Raw genomic sequence first — 20,717 nt, forward strand, 5'->3', positions numbered from 1 at the left:
CTCCAGAGAGCAAGTTAATAATTTCAAATGGTTGAAATGATGGTGGAAGCATCGCACAATTCCACTTTGTAAAAGACAGTGTATAGCATGTATGATAATCTGGAAGTTCTATTTCTCTCCTTGCAGCTCAGCCTGTCAATTGTTTTATACTTGATACAGCTGCTACTTTCCAAACAAGTTCTCATTTGCAGCTTTATTCTTCCATTGCTGTGTTAATATTTTCTGTTTGCATTTTTTTTAACCCTCAAGGCATGAAACGAAACTCTGGCAAACCCCTGCATGACTTTATCCAGGTTTCTAATGTAATTTTTCACCATTGTTATCTTTGACTTCCGTAAAACAGAATGTTTACCCAGAGCTTACTTATCACTCCTTTTCTTCACATTTCACTCTGTTCCTTTGCATATATCCTGTTTTCCTTCTCTACTCAAAAAATCCTCATATGCCTAGATTTCCAAATACATTCAATGTATTTGAATTCAATGTCTAATTCAATGCCTTTTTAGTCCTAAGAGATAATGGTGCTTAACAGTAGCACAAACAAGGGATCTTATACATAGCAATTTATATATCTAAAGTTCTTATATGGACGTCCAGAGAATGTAGAGCCAACACCTCAACATAACAAATGCTGAAAGACTTAGTAGGATTAAGGTTGATTGAGTGGAAAGAACCAATGGACAGCTTTCTAACTGACTGGATATCCCATTCCCTGCTGATTTTTTGTTAGAAAAAATATCTCAGAAAGTTTTCCTAGGTTTGAATGATAACAAGGATCAAATTCAAACCAGTAAAACTTCAGTGAAGCTGAGGGAACTGCCTCAAGAATGAAATTGGTTTGCTATTTTGCAATTACTATTCATGGAATTTTCTTGCCCATGAAGTGACACAGCAGGGTACAGGGCAGCATGGCCAAATGAAATTGATCTGGAGGTAGTTGTACACAGGCAATGGAGAGCACGCTTTGACATTCAATTACTGCTTTTAAACATTTAAAACTGCCTGGAACTCCTGAAGACCTCTTTTTGGAAATCTGAGAGGAAATGCATGAAACAGGAGTATGACCCAGTCTTACATCTGTGAGCATAATAAAACCATACCCAGAATGATTTATTTAATGCTACTAAATACCTATGATATTTCCCCCACTGAGGACTATTTCAGTGCAGTTTTTGTGCAAACAGAAATGTAATCCAGAACTGCAGGCTAAAAGCCATTGCAAATGTATGCAGATGTCAGCACTTGGGAAAAGTAAACCATACAAAACTAAAAACATAAATAGAATACCTCCACTGTGAAAACAAAATCTTAAAATTACTACTAAATGTGAGGAAAGAATGCTTTTGGAAGGTGCAGAGACATATTAACACTCAGGACATCATATCTGCAGAACCCCTGCTAAAAGTTTCAGATCCCTACCTCTAAAAGGAGAAAAGATAGGTCTGAAATTGTAGGGCTTGACAAATTTTCATGGTATGCAGCAACATGTTCATTAGAGAAGCTGTTTGCCTATCTGAGCCTGACAATTAATAGAGTTTCAAAGTAGTATGTGAAATAAAATAATAAAATAAACATACCCTGAAATTTAGAAAATAACTAGAATATCCTTGCAAACAAATCACACCCACAGATCTGAAAGAAGTTTACAGGATATAAAAGAACTTGCTGTGTAAAGAGGGTAAACGTGTATGGAAGGCAGAAACGGATGAAAAGAAGAAAAGCATTCATTGGGGATGATTTCCTTATATGGCTTCATGCAAACATTGTTTGTGTGAAATAAGAAAGAGGAATAAAATGAGCAGATTAAAACAGAGAGCTTGCAAGATCAAAACATGGAGAGAGGGATAAGCAAGACTCTGGAAAAGGCTCTGAAGAAGGATATACAATATGAGTAGCAGACATATGGTAAGGCAACTACCCAAATGTAGAAGAAAAACTGAAACAGAAACATCACTGGTTCTTTTAAATCAAGTGGCACACTGGTCTGCCATGTCTTTGAGTTGAATAAGATTGCCAGTCCCCCAGAGCAGGGACTGATTCTTACAGGATGCTACATATATATATAAAGGGCATCATGGAGCCCTTATTCTGCATGCAGCTTTGGACTAATTAAAGGACCTTTTATTTTAAAATGAATTTCTGAGATCTAAAAAGTATTTGGCAGTGATTATGACTGACAATGAACTGTTGGTTTGATGTTTTTTGTCTCACTGCCCATGTCTAGATAGGCAAATCCTTAATGTAATGGTTAACCAGATGCATAACAAACTTTAAAGACTTTAAAAATCTAAAAAGCCTTAAAGCACTTGACTTACCTATAAGAGCAGAGCTTCCTGGACTGATGGTCAGTTTTGTTCCAGAAGGAGAGGTCAGCACTGAATGAGTGCTGGGCCCAGCACTGGTGAGCACTGCTGTCAAGTCTTCTAGGTAAGGAAGAGGTCGTGGAGGCTCTGGTAACAGATTGGGAAAATGAAGCGATGAGCAGCACTGTAGCAGAAACCATCTTGGGACATAAACCCCTACCACTCCCCTCACCGCCCTCCCATCTTCCCCCATCAGATATTGCTGCAATTCTCGCTGTGCCTGCAACATTACCATTTCGGAGGGGCAGATTAAGCAACTTGGTAACTACTGAAAGTGCTTTGCCTCATATTATGTAAGGTGCTGGAGAAAATATTAAAATAACATCTGGATCAATATGACCACAAACTAAAAGAGATGATCTCTGAAGGCTACCACAGCATTCTGGTGGATTCTCTTCACATGCGACAGAGTTATATGGTACCAGGAGATACAGCGGCTTGGAAGAAAAAGCAAATGTATACAGCATAGAAAACAAATAGATGTTCATGGCAATTAGTGAAAAACTTTTAGTGTCTGCTAAAATCTGGATCAAACCCTGATTAAATATGGTTATCATCCTGCCAGATCCTGTGGTACACTTAGGAAGAACTGCAAAGGACTAAGAGTTCAGAGCTCAAGAAGATCAGTCTATGCTGAGCACTGCAGGATTTAGTTGTTTACTGATCATAATGCTATTTTAAAAATTGTGGTAATGCCTAGCATTCCCAATTCTGTTTGTCACGAAAATGATGTGATATTTGATTTAAATGAATAGTGGCTTCAACCCCTTTCAATTAGATCATGGCACACATTATGCAACCTTTTACTGCTGATAGCAATCAGCACCAGGAGTACAGGTCAAGGATGCCTGAACTGTTCTGCTCCATCAAGGAGCTAAAAATGTCGTTTGCTTAGAAACATAAGCAGCTTGCATAACTCACAGTAACTTAGCATCTTTAAAAGTTAAGCCATTTATAACGATCAGAAAAGGATTTACAGATCATGTGGGAGTCTTTATTTATAGGCTGAAACTCAGCTGATTTTTTTTCCAGATTGTTTTTTCAGACTGAGATTCTAGAGCCAATCTGGATTAGCAGGAGAAATATGTGAACCTTCATTTTAGTATTGTTTGTGAACCTGAGAAATCTCACTGTTACACTTCCTCTGGAAGCTCACTCTAGTCATGAAAGATGAGAGCTGTAGTGGATGCTCTAATGGTGTTGCCCCAGTTGTGGGGAATATGTTTCAAAATTTGAGACTTCACCATCAAATCCACTAAAGTACTTAAAAAGGCAGGATGGATCATTCACCTGCCAGCACACAGAAACTACAGAAGATGAGTTACTAGAAAAAGAAATGCCTTTCCCAGACTTCCAGTTCCCACCAGGTACCACTTCCACTCATATTTCCCAGCTGCCACTCTCTTTCAAATCACCCAGATGGACTTTCTGTCTGGTGTTTAAAAACACAGGGGAAAGTAAAATTCACCATTCACTGAACTTGGGATGTACTTTTTAGAAGTGTACTGGATTAATGTACCTTTTGTGAAGTGGGTCAGTATCGCACAGCCTTGAATGGAAAGATTGCTCAGCAGAGAAAGAGCACTTCACAGGGAAAAGGTGGCATCACTCTTGTTTCAAGATAGTCACTTTCAGGTATGGTTAATAAATGCTTTTCTTAGCTGGCAAGTCTGAAAGAGTTAAACTGAGTATCTTGGGACTGGGAGATGCAATCCCTGTGCTTAGACATTTTCTCCTTATCCACTTTTACCACCACCTTGCTTCAGCTGATGCTGCCCCGAGTACAAATGGAGACTGATGCTTTTCTTAGAACGGGGCTGCCTGCATGCCATTTCCTCTTCCCGCAACCTCTGATTAGTTCTGCCATCTGGATGTGCCAGTAGCCACATTACTATTGTTGCAAGTGAAAAATACTAAAATGCCCTTGACTTACCAAGAACCAACAGCTGGGAGCTTTCAGTTACTTCCCCGTGAAGATTGGCTGCCTTGCAGGAGTACAACCCCTGATCTGATAGAGAAACATTTGATATAAATAGCAACCCATCATGCAGATGGTGAGTAGAGGACAGCTTGACCTTGTTCTTAAACCAAGTAACTTCTGCTTCAGGAACACCTGGAAAAACATTGATAAAGTGTAACACAAGTAAGAATTACAAGGCAAAAAATACTTGTAAGGCAAATAGTTGGAGAAGAAGAAGAGATGAGAAGTACTGAGTAAAAGCTAAAGAAAAAGGGGAAGGGACAAGCAGGATTTCATATGGCCACCGTCTTTTAGAGCAGTGACTCAAATAAAACAACAAAATAAACACAGAGCCAGACACAATATGCTTCTTGCAGGCCCTAGTCTAGAAAGGTAGGTTCGTCTGCACTTCACTACCGGCAGAAGAAAAAGGGGTTAAAAGTGAGATCCCCTTAATGTTGAGGTATTGCTATTGAGTCTAAGAAAGATGCATTCTGCCTACAAAATGTCCAGCAATGCTACAAAAACGTTTTTCTGAATTGTATTCTACAAGTTTGTCCTTCCTCTGTCTTCAGTGTTTCCACGCTAAGAGGAGGTTTGCAGGTACAGCTGTTCTTACAGTTTGCTTCGGGAAAGATAGGCAGTGTGTGTCAATGAGCAGCAGTTTCATTCTCTTTTGAGCTCCCACCTTCAGTAACACGCACAGCCGCCAGATGGGAACAGGAGGCAGACAGCACAGGGACGAGCAAACGCATCATGTCGCATCACTGCCGCAAGGGGTAGCAAGAGCATTTCAGTCGGTTTTGTTGGGTAATGGTGGATGGCAGAGGACAGAGGGCTGAGTGCTGCCCTTGCAGAGATATCACAGAGACTTAAAGTCTGAGAGGTGCCAGCTGGAAACAGAACTCACTTTGCTGGGCAGGCAAGACTTGAGCTAATGAATAATTATCCAAGTCTATTCTTCTTCAGCTTTCCCCTCCATCAGTGTGCATGTATACAGCACAAAAAGGCTACCTGGGATGCTAGCAAGAAGAATTGTGTAAGACTGTTGAGATAACTTTGCTAAATCAGGAGCTCTGGGAGAAAGGAGTCATAGCAATACAAGGTTCTAACAGTGGTGACTGGTTTCCAATGCCACAATATTCTTGGAATAGTGAATTGAATTTCACCATCTGGTACAGCTGATGAATAAACATGGACCATAAAGCAAGACATGAACTAGAAAATAAAACCTTCAGCATGTAGGTGAAATACAGAGGAAAGGAATGTTTAGGAGAATTGAAAGAACTGCAAACTGGAACAACAAAGATACAAGGAGATAAAGGACAGGAAGGTAATATATTTTAAGCCACCCTTCCAAACCTGTTCTGACTCAACAGTCACTAATTGCACATGACATTTTGCAGAATGCCCTATAAACTAGCTTTTAAAAATTGGTTTCTTCTTTCATGTCAAACTGTATTTTCAGTAACAGTTTGGGCCAGCTTGCTTGAAGCTTCTGGTATTCAAAAGAATATCTGCACAATTTAAGTGCTGAAATCAACAGAAAGCTCCCTAGTGATACTGATGCAATCCAAATTGCTCTCACATCCTATTTTTAAGTGAAATTGCCCACAGTAGTCAAGTTACTCACACCAGAAATGCTGCTGGCTTTCTGAAGCTCAGAGAAAATCCTCCAGCTGGAAGTCAGAGACATCTGCAAGACTCCTGAGTGACTTTTGGTTGGGCATTCCCCTAGGATTAGTTTTGGAGAAGTCTGGAATTGACCACAATTACCTAACAATAGTTAAAAAACATTCCTTCACCTCTACAGACAAAGCAGTGAAGTTATGTCAAGAGAAATAATGTTGATTTTTAAAATCTTGATCAAAACCACAACACTGTCTTTGTGGTAAAACTGAAATAGATATTTATCTTGACATAATTCACATCAGGTGCCAATTAAACTAATTGCATTCAGAATGATTGTTTTCCCTTGTCTTTCAGTTAATATCTATAGATTTCAACTCAGAACACAGATTTTGACAGTGCTTATGCCTCTCTTAAGAAGTTAAAGAGCAAGATAAAATTACTCCCTAGGCTTTGGTAGTGTACTCTTCCATTATTTCTTATTTTTAAGAAACCTTCTCTAGGTTTATCAACACCTGTCAGCAGCAAGTGTGTACTTCTGTCCCTTGACAGAAAATGCAGCTTTAGAAAATATAATAACTGATCCTTAATATTTCTCTTATGAGTATCTATTCTGCTGTCTTGCTGACTCTCAGTAAAGATGTGTCCTTACATGAGCTGAGGCATCCAGATCCAATACATGCATGCTTCTATACTACAGACTGTACAGCACAGTGATTGAAACGCAGCTTGTAATAACGGGATTTACTGTCACTGAACTCTGACCTAGAACAAGTCCCATTAGTTGCACTGGCTTGGGACATCCTGACATGACTAGAGGGAAAGTACTAGAAGGAAAAAACTTACAGATTTACAAGACCGTGCGAGGAATTGTTTTCATCCATACAAGTCTCCACGTAATTTCTGGATATGCCAGCTTGCTTTCTAATTATGTTAACTTTATTCTTACATTCTAATCTCTTTTTTATTACCAGATGTTATTGCATTAACTTACTATGATTTAGTAGCCATTTCATTATGAATGTTTCCTGGGGAGCTTTGGCAACCTATACAGATGTAAAGTTCATCTACACTAAAGAAGTCATTAGGATACAACACATTTGCTGACTCAAGAAATACTGCATGTTATTCTTAGAATTGATTGTTCTAAGGATGATCAAATATATGAAAGATTCAATAATCACAAAGCTGATGCTAAAACAAAAAATTTGTGCTTACATTAGGAGGAAAATTGCATTTATTCGCACATTCTGTTACAGGTTTTATGAGATGGTTTATTTTCCATGTATAGGTGAGACAGCTGATAGAAATTGCTGTTCTTGGATCATTTCTCAAGGTAGCTTTTTTGTAATTGCTGTTGAATTATTAACACTATTTTTACGAATTTAGGATTCTAGTGCCCATAAAACATATCTGCCCTCATTACTCACTCTCTTATTTCCTTTGTAACATCACAGCTTGTGGTTTATGATTTTATCATAATTTCAAGAGCATTGATCTCTGGTGTCAACATAGATAACATTTTCTGTGGAGGCAGTAGCAGAAGATTTTTTTTTTCACCCATGCAGAAAATTAGAATTTACGAAAATTTCTTCTGTACCACAGAAGATTCCAATATACAATAATGCTGCTAGATAGCAAAAAGCCTTCCCCTAGAAGAGAAGACACTGCTAAAATTTTCTATTTTGGATGTTGTCATAGTGTGAGAGCTTCACAAAATTGCTAGAGATTATTTTCCTCTCAGAAAAAGACTTTGAATCTGTGCCTCTGACCATTTTGTGCTTCCCTCCTGTAGATTTCTGATGTTGTAAGTACTGTGGCAACTTGTTTAGTCACATCCTGTTGTTTACATGGTGCCTTCATACTGAAAGGAAATGTCTACACTTCTTAGATCAGCAGTAACTGTCTGAATCTGTGGGTTCTGAGTCTGGGCAGCTAAGAGAGAGAAATCCAAAATACTTTGTGTTCATGTGATATTTAGTCTCCTTCACACAAAGTCTGTGCAGGTGAGCATGGAGAGGCCCAGGGAAAAAACAATAGTACCACTTTCATCTTCTTCCTTGAAGGTCACTGGACATCAGTCTGATTGCAAGAGAGTGTCTAATGCCTATGTTGAGAGGCCAAGGGAATAAATGAACTTTCTCCTTCATGAACCTAGGAAAAACGATACCTTACTTTTCCTTCATTCAGCCCACTGAGAGTAATTAATAAATTGTGATCACAGGCTAGTGTTTTGCTCTTGCAAACATAATATGCACAGCTATTGTGTATGTTTTGCTAAAGGACAGATGAACAAACAATGAAACTTTAGACAAATACTCTTCAGGTTAGAATTTGCCTAAGGGTTTGGTTGGCAGCACTTGAAGAAAGAAAAAACCACTAAGTGCTTAAAGTGAGCACAAAGTGTAAAAAAACCAGGACATTTGTATATTTGCAGTGAAGATGCTTATTTAGAATTATCTGAAGTAGCTGCTAGGGATAAGAAACTAAAGCAAGGGTCTAAGGGACTTCACACTCCAGGGCAGATATTGATGTAACACTCAGCATGGCTCACTTCATGTTTTTTAAGTTGCTCCCCTCCCTCCTATGCTTCCTCATACTATGTATAAAAGTGTAATGAATCCATGGTCTGGCCCCAGGTCTTTAGAGATTTTCCAGCTCTCTCCCTTCCCACACTCCTCCTCCTCCATATCAACATCATTTCCACCAACAGCTGTAGGACTGCCACACACAGGTAAGGTCAACCTATTTTGGTTACCATTCGAAAGAGGCAAATTGTCACTGTAAGACTGAGGAACATTCAGTCTCTGACTGGAAAACAGTTTAAGGGAGAATCCTGTTTCAGTAGAATTCCTCTGAACTCCTGCATTCCCAAGATGAAAAAGAAAAGGAAAAAACAGAAAATAATATGTGCTAGCATGCCTTTAATGTAAAGTAAGTTTGGCAGTGATCTTTAAAAACTGGAGTGATCTTTAAAAACCCCATCAATGATGAAATTAATCAGCCTATATTTGTATATTCTCACCAAACATCCCCAACAGGTAGCCATGTGCATCAGTTTTGTCACATCCATACCACGTGGTGTATCTCTAACAACAATGCCTGTCGTATTGACTCAATTTTTTTTTGAGCCCAAATGTCCTAAGCCACTACACTTGCCTTGTTTGATATGGATAAAAAGAGGACAAGTTCTATGACAAGAATTAATGGAAGCAATGAAGTTTGCCTGAGACCTAGGAAAACCTTGCAATTTCACTCGGCTGCAACTGGAGATACCAATTTAGCAAAGAATCCCACAGAAATGTATAGCCAAAGACATGTGCATGGGAGAGAATTATTTTTTACCTGCAACCTGGCAGTTAATGGTAACATTTGCTTTCTGGATTGTTTTCACCACAGTTCCAATGTCAACAGTGACAGCAGGTGATTCAGTGTTGATCACGGTAGCTCTTGATGCCTTTATCAGTGGCTTTCCTGCACAAAAGAAGCACCACCATTTATCATACCAAGCACATGGGACTCTTGTGGGACAGATGGGCTGGAACACACCTTGTGAAAGTACACACAACAGACAGGTGGATAAGGGAAAATGCTGAAGTGTGAGGCCACCCACTTTTTATAATATTTCAGTGTCAACAAATTCCATGGGTAAAGCTGCCTTGAAAAAAGAAAAAGCACACTTGAAGCAGAGGCAGAATAGCATTAAAGCCATATGGACATAACGGAGAACCAGCTGAATCAATAAACACCAGCACAACTGGAGCTGCAGCAAGATGCTTGCCTGGCACTGCAACTGCACTACCACTCTTTGGTGAAGACCAAACACAGGAGCCTGAGTGATGGCTACAGGCACATTAACGGGGCAGGAAGATTAGAGCAACATGAAAGCTGTTTCTACACATGAATCATGGTTTCCTTAACCTACTGGGGTAACACTGGGATGGGGAAGATCAGACAATAACCAGAAAGTTTTCTCATAATGGCTAGCACAAGAAGATGAGGGACATAAACTGTATTAATGCAAAACACTGCTACTACAGGTTTTAGCTAAAACAAAACAGATTACCTGATGGGAAGGGGTATATCTCTAATAGAGCTACTGCTTTGCCCACAATAATGTGTTCTTTCAACATTGGTGACAGCAAGTGAGCCAAGGTGTTTCCCTGCTGTTGTGTGTGTCTTTGTGGGATTACTTATGAAGTTTTCCACCATCAATGGCTCAAGAAGCCTTCTGCAAGACCTTTTGTAGGGCTACTGTAAAGGGATACTTAAAAAACAGGTCAGAGGTACCCCAGCTTATCTTTGAGAGAGAGGACTAATGCAGCAGAGCTGACAAGAGCTGAATTAAGGTGCTCCCCTCTCAAAGAAAATGCTCTGCAGTCAGGGTGTTGCAGGAGTAGCGGAACATAACAAAATTGCTTTAAATGGCATGGGACTTAGGAGTTTCTGACTCAGTGTTGCATTTTCAAACACATAATTTTCCAAAAATCTATAAATACCGTTTTTTTTTCATTTTAAATATATGGTCAGATACAAAACCAGTTCAGATATCATCATTCGCCTCTAAAAGCTGCAGTTTTAGGCTAATGTCTATCACTAGCTTTATTTGTATGTTAATTTGGAGCTGACCAGTGAAGAAAAACTGGAAGTGAGAAAAAGAATTTGTTCATTGAGCTCATGGAGAGTTCTGAAAATTTAATTCAGCCTTAAATATAAATTTCTCCATATAGCTGTATTTACAGGGCTTTTAAAAGATACCATTCATCTCGAATTCCTGTCATATCAGTTTGGGGTTATTTTGTACTTTACCTTTTTTTATTTTGGTGATTTTAATGCCCAGGAATAGCTAAGTAAAGTACTACATTTTATTGTTGAAATACCTCCAGAAGTTTTGATACTTTTTGGCAAAGTCTAAAGAAATGAAAGAAAAATTCTTCAGCTATCCATCAGCCTTCTTTTTCCTGATTGGTTCCCAAAATCCCACCACAAGATTAAAAATCTTTTAGCTGTTCAACCCATAAATGAGTAGGAAACCATTGAGGAAACAAAAAGGAGCATATTCCACTGTCTTTTTTTCCATGCACGTGTTGAATGAATCAGAAAATTCTTCAATGAAATAAGCTTTCGCCCCACTCTTGATTCCTCTAAAGATGATCTCAGCTTTCCAGGCTCTTTGGAGAATACTTCCATTATGTGAAAAAGATTGCTACTTTGTTGCAAAAACTGCTCAGTACTTCACTTTGATATTTATGGCCTCATTTTATAGGCTGTTCAGCTCTTTGCCTTGGATGTGAGATGCAAAAGTGTACCAGTTCTTAAGAGGAGTTCTGCTTGAGTCTGGGAAGCATCAATGTTAATTCACCTGAAAGTTTAAATTATAGTTTTGATAATTAATTATAATTAAAAAGCTAATAGCCTTCCTGTGCCGCATGTATAACTAATGCTCAGTTTATTTTTTACAGTGTCACACAAAATTGTTTCCACAAACCACACTGTACAAAATCTATGGCTTTTACACTCACTGGAAGAATGCGGACTAAATAGCAATTTTGACTGATGATTTTTTAACCTCATGTTCAGCCTCATGCTGGTGCAACATTTTTAGTGTGAGTTGCTCCCTCTAAAATATGACACTATCCTAACAGCAGCTGCCTGGAATTCAGCAAACGCACTTCTGATAGAACTAGTGTAAAAAGGATCAGTCTCTTCCGTTTTGCCTACAGGTAATTTGTAGCTCTTTCTTTTTTGCTCTGGAAGATTGACCCGTTCTGCTAAAGGACAAGACAAAGTCCCTTTCTAGTTGATTTACTGATCTTCTGAGCTTCACTGTTATCCACTGTTGCCTTCTTACATTTTCTGTTTTTGGTGTAAAAAACTTATTTTTAAAAATTAAAACTTATCAACAGCTATTCCTTCCTCTAGTCATACATGGATACACTGGCAGCTGGTGGTTACTGCCTATGCACTGGAAGCCTCCAAGAGTTTCCACATGCTGAAGCAGTGAAATGGGTATATCTGCAAAAACCGGTAAGTTTTCCAGCATTCCTAGCATGTTTCCTTTTGCCTTGGCGATAAATAGGATCCTCCTTCTGTAAGACCTCTCTGCCCTGCCACAGTCATTAGCTGTCATTGTCTGTTCTGTTCCTGTATCTTTCTCAACAGATCTTCATTCATGTTTGCAGCTCCACCCTTCTGCTAGTCCTGATGTGGCTGTGAGCTTGCTGACCATGTCTGCTAGTGAACCTGGAAGAAGCTGGACTCATCCTTCTAACTCCCTTTGCCATTGGTTTTTATCTGGATGAGTTTTCTTTAGAACTGAATTCTAAACCAGCACAGGATATTTAGTCTGCTTTAGAGCCTGCTACTAGAGGAACAGAAACATGGAATATAATTTTTGAGACCCTCTATTTGCTTCAATTGAAACTGTATCAGCCATACTTGTGATCGAATATGAAACAGTGTTTGATCTGTAATGGATAGCTGTTCAGCTCTGGAAGTTTTCTGGCTTGCCTAACCTACACCTGAGTAAATCCTGCAATCCATCTGTTAGACTTGAAGTGATCAGCGTTAGGTTTAAAATGAAGCACAGAAGCTGGGAGGCGTGGACTGCACTGGCTCTATAGGCTGCAAATAACCAGGATAAGCACCGCTTTAAGAGAATGTCAGATGCAAGTGAGAAAAAGCATTGATGTCTTGCAGAGATACATAAACCTCACAAACTATCTATGAAAGCTGGACTATGCCTCAGGTTTGTGCAGAGCTCACACCCTGCATTTTCCCCAGTGTACCTCTGTCGACCCATGTAACACAGTTCAGCAGCCATCTGTTCCATCACAAACAACTTCTGCCCAGATTCACACCAGTAACATGGACCATCCTGCAATCGCAGAGGTTGAACTATTACCTGCTAGGGTGACAGCAATGGAGACAGAGTCTGATCCCAGGGCATTGGATGCATTGCAAGCATAGAAACCCACATCAGCTTCCACGGGTGCTAAAATCTGCAAGGAGTCATCAGGCTGAAGGAGCAACCTGGCACAAAGCAGAAAGAAAGACGTAATAGTTTCTTAGTCCATGTGAACATGAACATATTTACTGGGAATTTTCAGGCTTAGGTATATTTTTTTTATAGGTCAGGCCTTTAGGCAATATTTAAAAATCTATGAAGAAGTTTAAATTCTTACATTGGGACTGTAAATTTTGATTATTTGCATTAAATTTTAGTCTCATTCCCAGTTCCTCTACTGCTGGCATGTGTATTAAAGAAAGATTGCCAAGTAATTAGAACATCTACCAAGTGAAACCTCCTCCTCTGCTGTGCCACTTCTGTATAATGTTGAGTGAGTTCCCTAGCATTGCTGTCTTCCAGTTCCGCAACACAGGACTAGCAATAGTAAAGAATTATTGCAAGGGAAAAATCATGAAACATGCTGAAGCTGCGCAGAAAGAAGAGAAATGAACCACAGGCTCAGTGTTAAAGCCTGAAATAGGTTCAGATTCTTAACTGATGGGCAGCTTGTACAAACTCGGCAGTCTTGGTTCTCCCCTAACAGTCAGTGAAGATAGAGAGTAATTCTCAGCTCCTCCTTGGGCTGAACCAACTCCTTCTTTCCTCTGCCAGTAAGAGGAGCCTATCCCGAGCTCAGTCTAATGCCTATAATTAAATGGAATTAATATGGTCTTAGTGCTCTTATGAACTGCCTCTTTCCACTGTCTGGCTTTGCCAGGACTCATCAGGTCCTAGCATATACCTGTTTCAGCAAGAATTCAGTCCATGGGCTCCTGTCATTGCTTATGTACCCTTATTTTCATCACAGTGTGTTTCATGATTACTTTTCCTTTCTCTTAATTTTCTTTTTAGCTGGAACTATTGATAAAATCTAATTATACTGTTCTCATCAGCAACTTTCAGCAGCTGTTGCTTGTAAACTCTTAGTTGAGGCTGTGATTGACAGTGGCAAGGGTGAAACTGGGGGAGGGATATGCCTGTAAAACACATGCAATAAAAGTCTGCTCACAGATCCTGGAATCGACGAGTTTCTTAACGCTCCCATCCCCACAATAAAAGCTGTTGTCTCATGGACCACAAAGCTGCACATACTTGATTTTTCACAACACTGTGGGTGGTAGATCTCTAAAACAAACCGGATTAGGGCCACCCAGCAAAATCTATTATAGGAAAAAGCTCCAGAGTTAACATTATTTTTTTACCCTTTTGTGAGTAATAATAAAAATAGTCATTATCAATAAAAGAGCTGCCTGTTGTTAAACAAGTTTTGTAAAGGCTTAGAAAAATGCACATTTGCAAAACAAACATTAATACTTTCAAAATTGCATCTATGTTTGCACAGCAAAAAACCCACAAATGGCTGAAATAATTCCTTTCCCACTTCTGCTGTCAATGATGTTTTTCTTACGTCTTAGTCATAAGCAGGGCTGACTAGATAGCCACTGCTAACACTGACAGCAACTGACAGATCTTTTTACTTGCAGAACTAGTGTTAGCATGCATCAGTATCTCACATGTAAATTTTTAGTTTAACACTGATTGCTTCAATCGTTACATGGAATTCATTAAATCTTCAGAAGCTGCCCCACATTATAACAGCCTGTAACATTTAAAAGTTCTGTGTGTTCTGTCTGCATGTGTGCAATATAGTATGTAGGCAGATCTTCCAGTCTACATCAAACTAATGCTTACAAGACCCCTGAAATAATTTTAATAAATGTTTCTGACACCTTCAGGCTGAGGAAAGAGCTTGCCTAATATTACACCTTATAAAACACAAGGATGCATACTTTGTTTGTTGTTAATCACCTCTCCTAACATAAATCCCTCTCTGTCAGCTTAAGTCACCTCAAGATCCAGCACAGGTATTTTTAGAAATAGAAACAGTCCAGGTAGATACTTGCCTTCAAAAAAAATAAACTCCAACACAGCTCCATCTTCCTATCTTTTCAACCCAAGTTTTAATACCCTTCTCCAGAAACAAACATAATGTCCTTTTCTTTTCAATAATTCTGTTATTTGTGCATCACAATTTGGCATAGCTGCTTTTCTTGAAAGCAGATCCTTTTAGTCCTCTTTGTACAGAATTATTTTGGCTGAATTCCCTGTTTGCTCAGAGATTGCTATCTTTGTTAGGTATTGAGTTACTTGTCAGGGGTGGAAAAAACCACCAGCTATAGCAATTCTTTATGTCACCAGCATGTCTGAAAATAATGCAGCTTAATATTTAATCAGTTTCATCTCAGTTGTTCCACACTGCATTGCCTCCAAGACAAAAACGTACTTTGCAGGACATATATCAATGACTAAATCAGACAGCACTTCGCAAACACTGTTCACATGCTGCTTCATGTCCATTTATAAAATTTATTTCTGTTTCAGAGAAGTTGAATTATCAAGTACAAGTGGATCCTCAGCGATAGAAATTGCAGCATCCTTGCATGGCTTACTAAACAATGTATAAATTCCTCAAAGATTTTTCACTTTTAAAACTGATTCTTCGGGAACTTAATCTCAATTTTCTCTAAAATAAAACATTTTCCAATATATACAGCACTCAGCAGACTTTGGTATGGATACTAGAAGGCTCTGCAATGGCACTCAGAACCCATGCTGGTGTAAACTTGACACTTTAACCTTAGGAGAGAGTATGGACTCTTCTGTTAAGTATGCACTCAGGCTGAATATGCAGACACAAGTCGGGGATCTTTTACTGGAGCCACAGATATTTTCAACTGCTGCTTCTTTTTGTGCCATATGTTTTCATTCTACTGAGTAACTGAAAACCAGCACTTTTTTGGGGCCCTTGTTCTATCTCTTTGTGACCGAACCTAGACTAAAGCTAAAGAAGTTAATTTTTGCAAGGATAGCTATGCAATAGGAGTCATACTTTTGGGTGGAGGAAACAGCTCATGGAATGCAGCAATGGGAATAAAGCCATACATCAACCATCACTACTGGACATCACTGGCTCAGACAAAATCCATGGCCACAATGCCTGAAAATGAATGCCTCTATCTGAGTGGCTTGTATTCACAAACCAGGTAGCTGTCACCCAACCTAAAACCAGCAGCCTACACTCTAAAAATCACAATACCAACTAAGAACTTCTGAAATCTCAGTATATTCAGTAGGGTGTGACCTGAGGAACTTCAGCACTACTCTCTGGCCTTTCTCAGCAGAAGTGTTTCTCTTCAATACTAGTATAGGCAAGCCCACCTGTATTTATTTTCTTATTCCCATTAAGACAGAGGTGGGCTGGAAAACCCTCTTCTCCATTCAATGGCTGGCAAAGCATGAAAAAACAAACTGCAGAGCTGAAGGACAGCTCAAGCATACCAGACACCTCCACATGTAGATGGCCTTGCAGTTTACAGCAGGACACTCTAAGACTGCTTAAACTGCAGCTTTCACTGACACAGCTGACAGGCAGCAAGAGCATTCTGAGCCAAAACCAGAATACTGCTCTTAGAAAACCCAGCAAGAAAATCCACAAACCAATTTTTTTACACACCATGATTTCTACTCTTACATTAACTCCAAAGATATAGGTGTCGAGTTACATCTCAAGCTCAAAGCATGGTCGTTTCCTCCCCCACACAACAACCTGGAGGAACTATAAATGATGAGTACAGAAGGAAGTTCATAAAGTGGAAACTGCCTCAACATTTAAAGACGAGTTGTCAATGACTTATGCTACTAACTGGAAAACAAATAATACTTTCCTGAGTCTTTCTGATAGAAATTTTGAGCACACACACAACTGACTGACAATTCAGAAACAAAATGCACCATTTAAGGCTATTTCAGCCAAACTGAATGGGAAAAATAAAGGTTGAAAAGGAACTGTAAAATTATACACTAAAAAAATCTGAACTAAAATTTCAGGAATCATATGACTCTTTTATTTCAGCTAAATTAATCTGCTTGTTGGGATACCATGACAGCTTATAGGATGTAAAATAAACTTGCCATTTTCTCATGACTGTAGTGACTAGCATTCCTCATATGTGAACTTTATGTAATGTCCCTTCCTTTTCATGGACACCACAGAAGTTACAGTCATTTCAAGTAGAGAAAAAAAAAACCCACCTTAATGGACCAATTCTAATGGGATATAGCCACTGGATGAAAATCTATAGATATGAAACTTTTCTGGGGGTGGCATACAGAAATTTTCACAAGAATATGTCCAAATGAAGGGATTCTGTATGTCCGAGTCATAATTATGACTGCATGTGATTTCCACCAGAGATACATTCTTGTTCTTAGTGACCTCTACCCCTTCAGAAGTTACCATTTTTCTGTGTGTTGAATTTAATATACTTATTCACCTTCAGGCAGAGAGGCAAGAACCAGGAAACTCGGATCATTACACAAAGCAATTATTTTTTCATTGATTCAGCAGTCAAAGTAAAGAAGAAGCCAATACGCTAATTTCATAACTGTACAGAAGGGGCAATTTTACCTAACTCAAGACTTTACTGGACGATCCAAGGCCACCACACTGGAAATTAATTTTTGTTTTGGTCCTATCTTTTCTCATATCCTAGGCTGACCTTATGACTAAATGTAGATGTCTTAGCTGAGGTCAGTATCTTGTGCAGAAGGAGCTCCTAGCAGATCCCTGGACAACTTTGTTGTACTATGTTGGTCATTATTACTGCCTACTACACTCTTTTCCTGTTCTTATATATTGATTTCTCACAGAATAGAGCCTAAATATAAAATCCCAAGCACAGACATGAGAAAAATGTATGTTACCAACACAGTTAAGCATACAACTAGAACTGAAAAGAACCTCTTTTTCTGTGCTCTTCCACACAAATGAATAATGTGGAGTGATAGGAAGTAAAGGCTACCTGAAGAAAAACCAGCATAATTTTTGTGGTATACTGATAAAAGCATTTTGTTATGTGAACTTCTCAGGTTACATGTGGGACCAGCACTCCAGAGTTTAAAGAGATGAGGATTCACCAATTCACATGAGAAGACTAATGATAAATGATCAGTCTGTGTGGAGATGACAGCAAAGCTGCAAACAGCCATGAAGTGTGGTTCCACAGTTCACAGCCTTCATCAGAACACATGCAGTAAATGGTGATTGTAATGCCCCTTGAGGTTTATCCTGGGGCAGTTTAATGCATGGATACATATGTGGAAGGCTGAAGCCTCACTTCCTCCATCTTCTCTTACCACAGCCATGTCTGTCAGGCCCTCCTGGAGCACTGGGAGAAATGCAATTCGTAGCACCAACAGAAGATAATAGCAACAACCAATGACCAGTTTTCATTTCTCAATACCAATCTTCATAGCAAAAATCTCTGCCTTCAGATGGGAAAATAAACTAAGGCTCTCAGTCTCCGGATGCGGAGTGCTCTGTTGGCTGTATCAGGCATTTATGTCCTTTAGTACTTTACAATCCCTTCTTTTTTACTTACTCAAACAGAAGTAAGGTTCCTGTCTGCCACACCAGCCTGACCCACCATCCAGACCTTGCTGAAGAGTTACAGTGCTCTGTTTACCTCATTTACCACTTCACATGCACTTGCCCTTCTTTCTGTTATGAAGTCAGACTACAGCAAAATATGGTTTGGTCCATGGGACTGACAGGCAGTAAAACATGGAAAGTGAAGAGTCAAAATATCAATTATTTTCTTAAAAGTTAAATAACATTCTTTACCTATCATTGTATTTCACTTCCTCTCCATTCTTAGCCCAGCTGATGGTGGGCTTTGGGTTTCCCACTGCTTCACAGTGAAGCAGCACACTCAGTGTGCCACTTGCTAGGACTACTGTCTGTCCCAGGTGGGTGACGACCTCTGAAGCAGAAAGTTGTTGTGCTGCTGAAATCTTTCGGAGGATGGCAGGCTTTTGAGGGGGCCTGTGCAAGCCATTTCCCAGATCTACAGAGGTGGGAATAAATGTTTCAGCAGATGACATCCTCAGGGAGCTAGTAAATCCAGAAACACGTCTGTGGAAAGGATACTCCACTAAGGCTGAGTCAACTTTTTGCCTTGATGCTTTGAGGACAAATTCCTGGTGCTCCAAGTGGCTCTTGAAAACCTCATGAGCCAGCTGCACAACAAGCTGCTCAGTGTAGATATCTCTAAGCTCCTCAGGCTGTTGTGACAAATTCCTTATGATATCATCCAAGTGTTTCTGCTCTGTGACCATAGTAAATGGCAGGCTATGCTCCCGGCTCTGGTCCTCCTCTGAGGACGCGTTTCTCTCCATAGACTCCTGGGCTTCCCAGGACTCCAAATTTTCCTCTGGCCAGCTCCTGAGCTGTAGCAGCCTCGAGACAATATTGTCATACCATCTGCTGGGGTTAGCAAGGTGTCCCCGCTTTTCAGCCTTGCTACCATTGAAGAAAATCCCATTGAGATGTTTATCCTCTGTTCGCAAGGCATCATTTAAGCCAGCCTTCCTCATGCCCTCGTCCTCCCTAATACTAGCTGGCTGCCCAGCAATGATCTTCTTGTTGCTTCCAATCAGTTTAATTATGAAATGCTCCTGGGCTGGCCCTGCTGTGCAGGTGTATGTCCCAGTGTCTGAAGGCTTCAAATGATGGATTTTCATGTACCCATAGGGCGCAATGGTGATGTGAGCTGAACTGACAAGCCTCTTGTCATCCTTCTCCCAAGTGATCATTGATTTCCTGAACCTCCTGGTAGGACATCGGAGGATAACAGAAGTTTTGGGCAGCAGGTAAGCATATCCACCCACAATGAAGTGCAGTTTCTTCTGTTTCCTTGTCTGGATGTAAACTTGCTTTACAGCCATAATATGGGGGCTTTGCTTATGAGCTGGTCTGTTGTGCCCTGAAATACCATTATATTATTAGTAAGTGATACCATTAAACAAAACAAGTAGTTTACATTGTTGTGGGCAGCATTTGACCCATTAGACAGTAATGGGAGAAACCGGCCACCAGTTGCTGGACATTAAATTTGAACAATCAAAATAAGAGGAATAACAAGACACACTTCAGGAGTGCGAAAGTAGCCCACAGTATATGCGGAAACCAAATAGCCAGGGACAAAAGCTTTACAGGAGAGAGAAAACTTGAGTGGAAACTTAGTTCTTGTTGTTAAAGTACTTAAACAAAGACTGTTACTTAAGAATTGCACTGAGTAGAGAAGTGTTTACCATCCAAACCTTCAAAGACAACACGATCTTGCAGGTCACAACAGCAAGGAAGAATGAAAGTCTTGCTACCTGAAGGAGTAATGTTGAACAGAACAAAACTCTCTGGGCTAGGCTTAAAAACATGGTAAATACTATTAAACTGCACTAGTTCAGTGTGTCCTTCTGGTTTCCAGAGCTCTGTGTCAGAGATCTTTATTATGAAGCACTAAATTAAGCTGCACAGGCATACTATTAGTAAATACCATGCAGCATTTGGTCCAAGCTTTAGTTCTAAATGTCAGATATTCTTTTCTCCCTACATACTCAATATTCAGCAGTTTCGGAGTCAAGCTGAAGCTAGGCTGACTTTTACATGTCCAGCTGACTTACTGCAAACTAGGGAAGAATATACAGGGGGGCTTGTGATGGGCAACAACAAATGCATGAGCTACCAGTGTAAAATACATCTAACGTGTGTTGCATGGTTCATTAGAAATCCCAGGTCATAGAGGATTTGGAGTGACATAATGAAATAACAAGTTTCTAAATGATCATCAGCAAAATCCCTTACCAACCATTTTCCTTGCAGCTGTTCTAGCAGAGAGTTTATTTGCACCTGCCCTCA

The 20,717-nt window shown here is 39.6% G+C and overlaps 1 protein-coding gene across 3 annotated transcripts in view; it reads right to left on the bottom strand.

Moving 5' to 3' along the window:
• Positions 1-20,717, bottom strand: part of ADAMTSL1 (ADAMTS like 1) — a 414,253-nt gene that overhangs the window by 24,540 nt on the left and 368,996 nt on the right. For all 3 annotated transcript variants that reach the window (XM_048292487.1, XM_048292486.1, XM_048292488.1), the window contains 5 exons: positions 18,645-19,785; positions 12,857-12,984; positions 9,298-9,426; positions 4,297-4,476; positions 2,316-2,450 (listed from right to left, as the gene is read on the bottom strand). In XM_048292487.1, the coding sequence (XP_048148444.1) occupies positions 2,316-2,450; positions 4,297-4,476; positions 9,298-9,426; positions 12,857-12,984; positions 18,645-19,785 (1,713 nt within the window). The remainder of the gene's footprint in view (positions 1-2,315; positions 2,451-4,296; positions 4,477-9,297; positions 9,427-12,856; positions 12,985-18,644; positions 19,786-20,717) is intronic.

Source organism: Corvus hawaiiensis, chromosome Z, assembly GCF_020740725.1.
Source record: "Corvus hawaiiensis isolate bCorHaw1 chromosome Z, bCorHaw1.pri.cur, whole genome shotgun sequence".
NCBI lineage: Eukaryota > Metazoa > Chordata > Aves > Passeriformes > Corvidae > Corvus > Corvus hawaiiensis.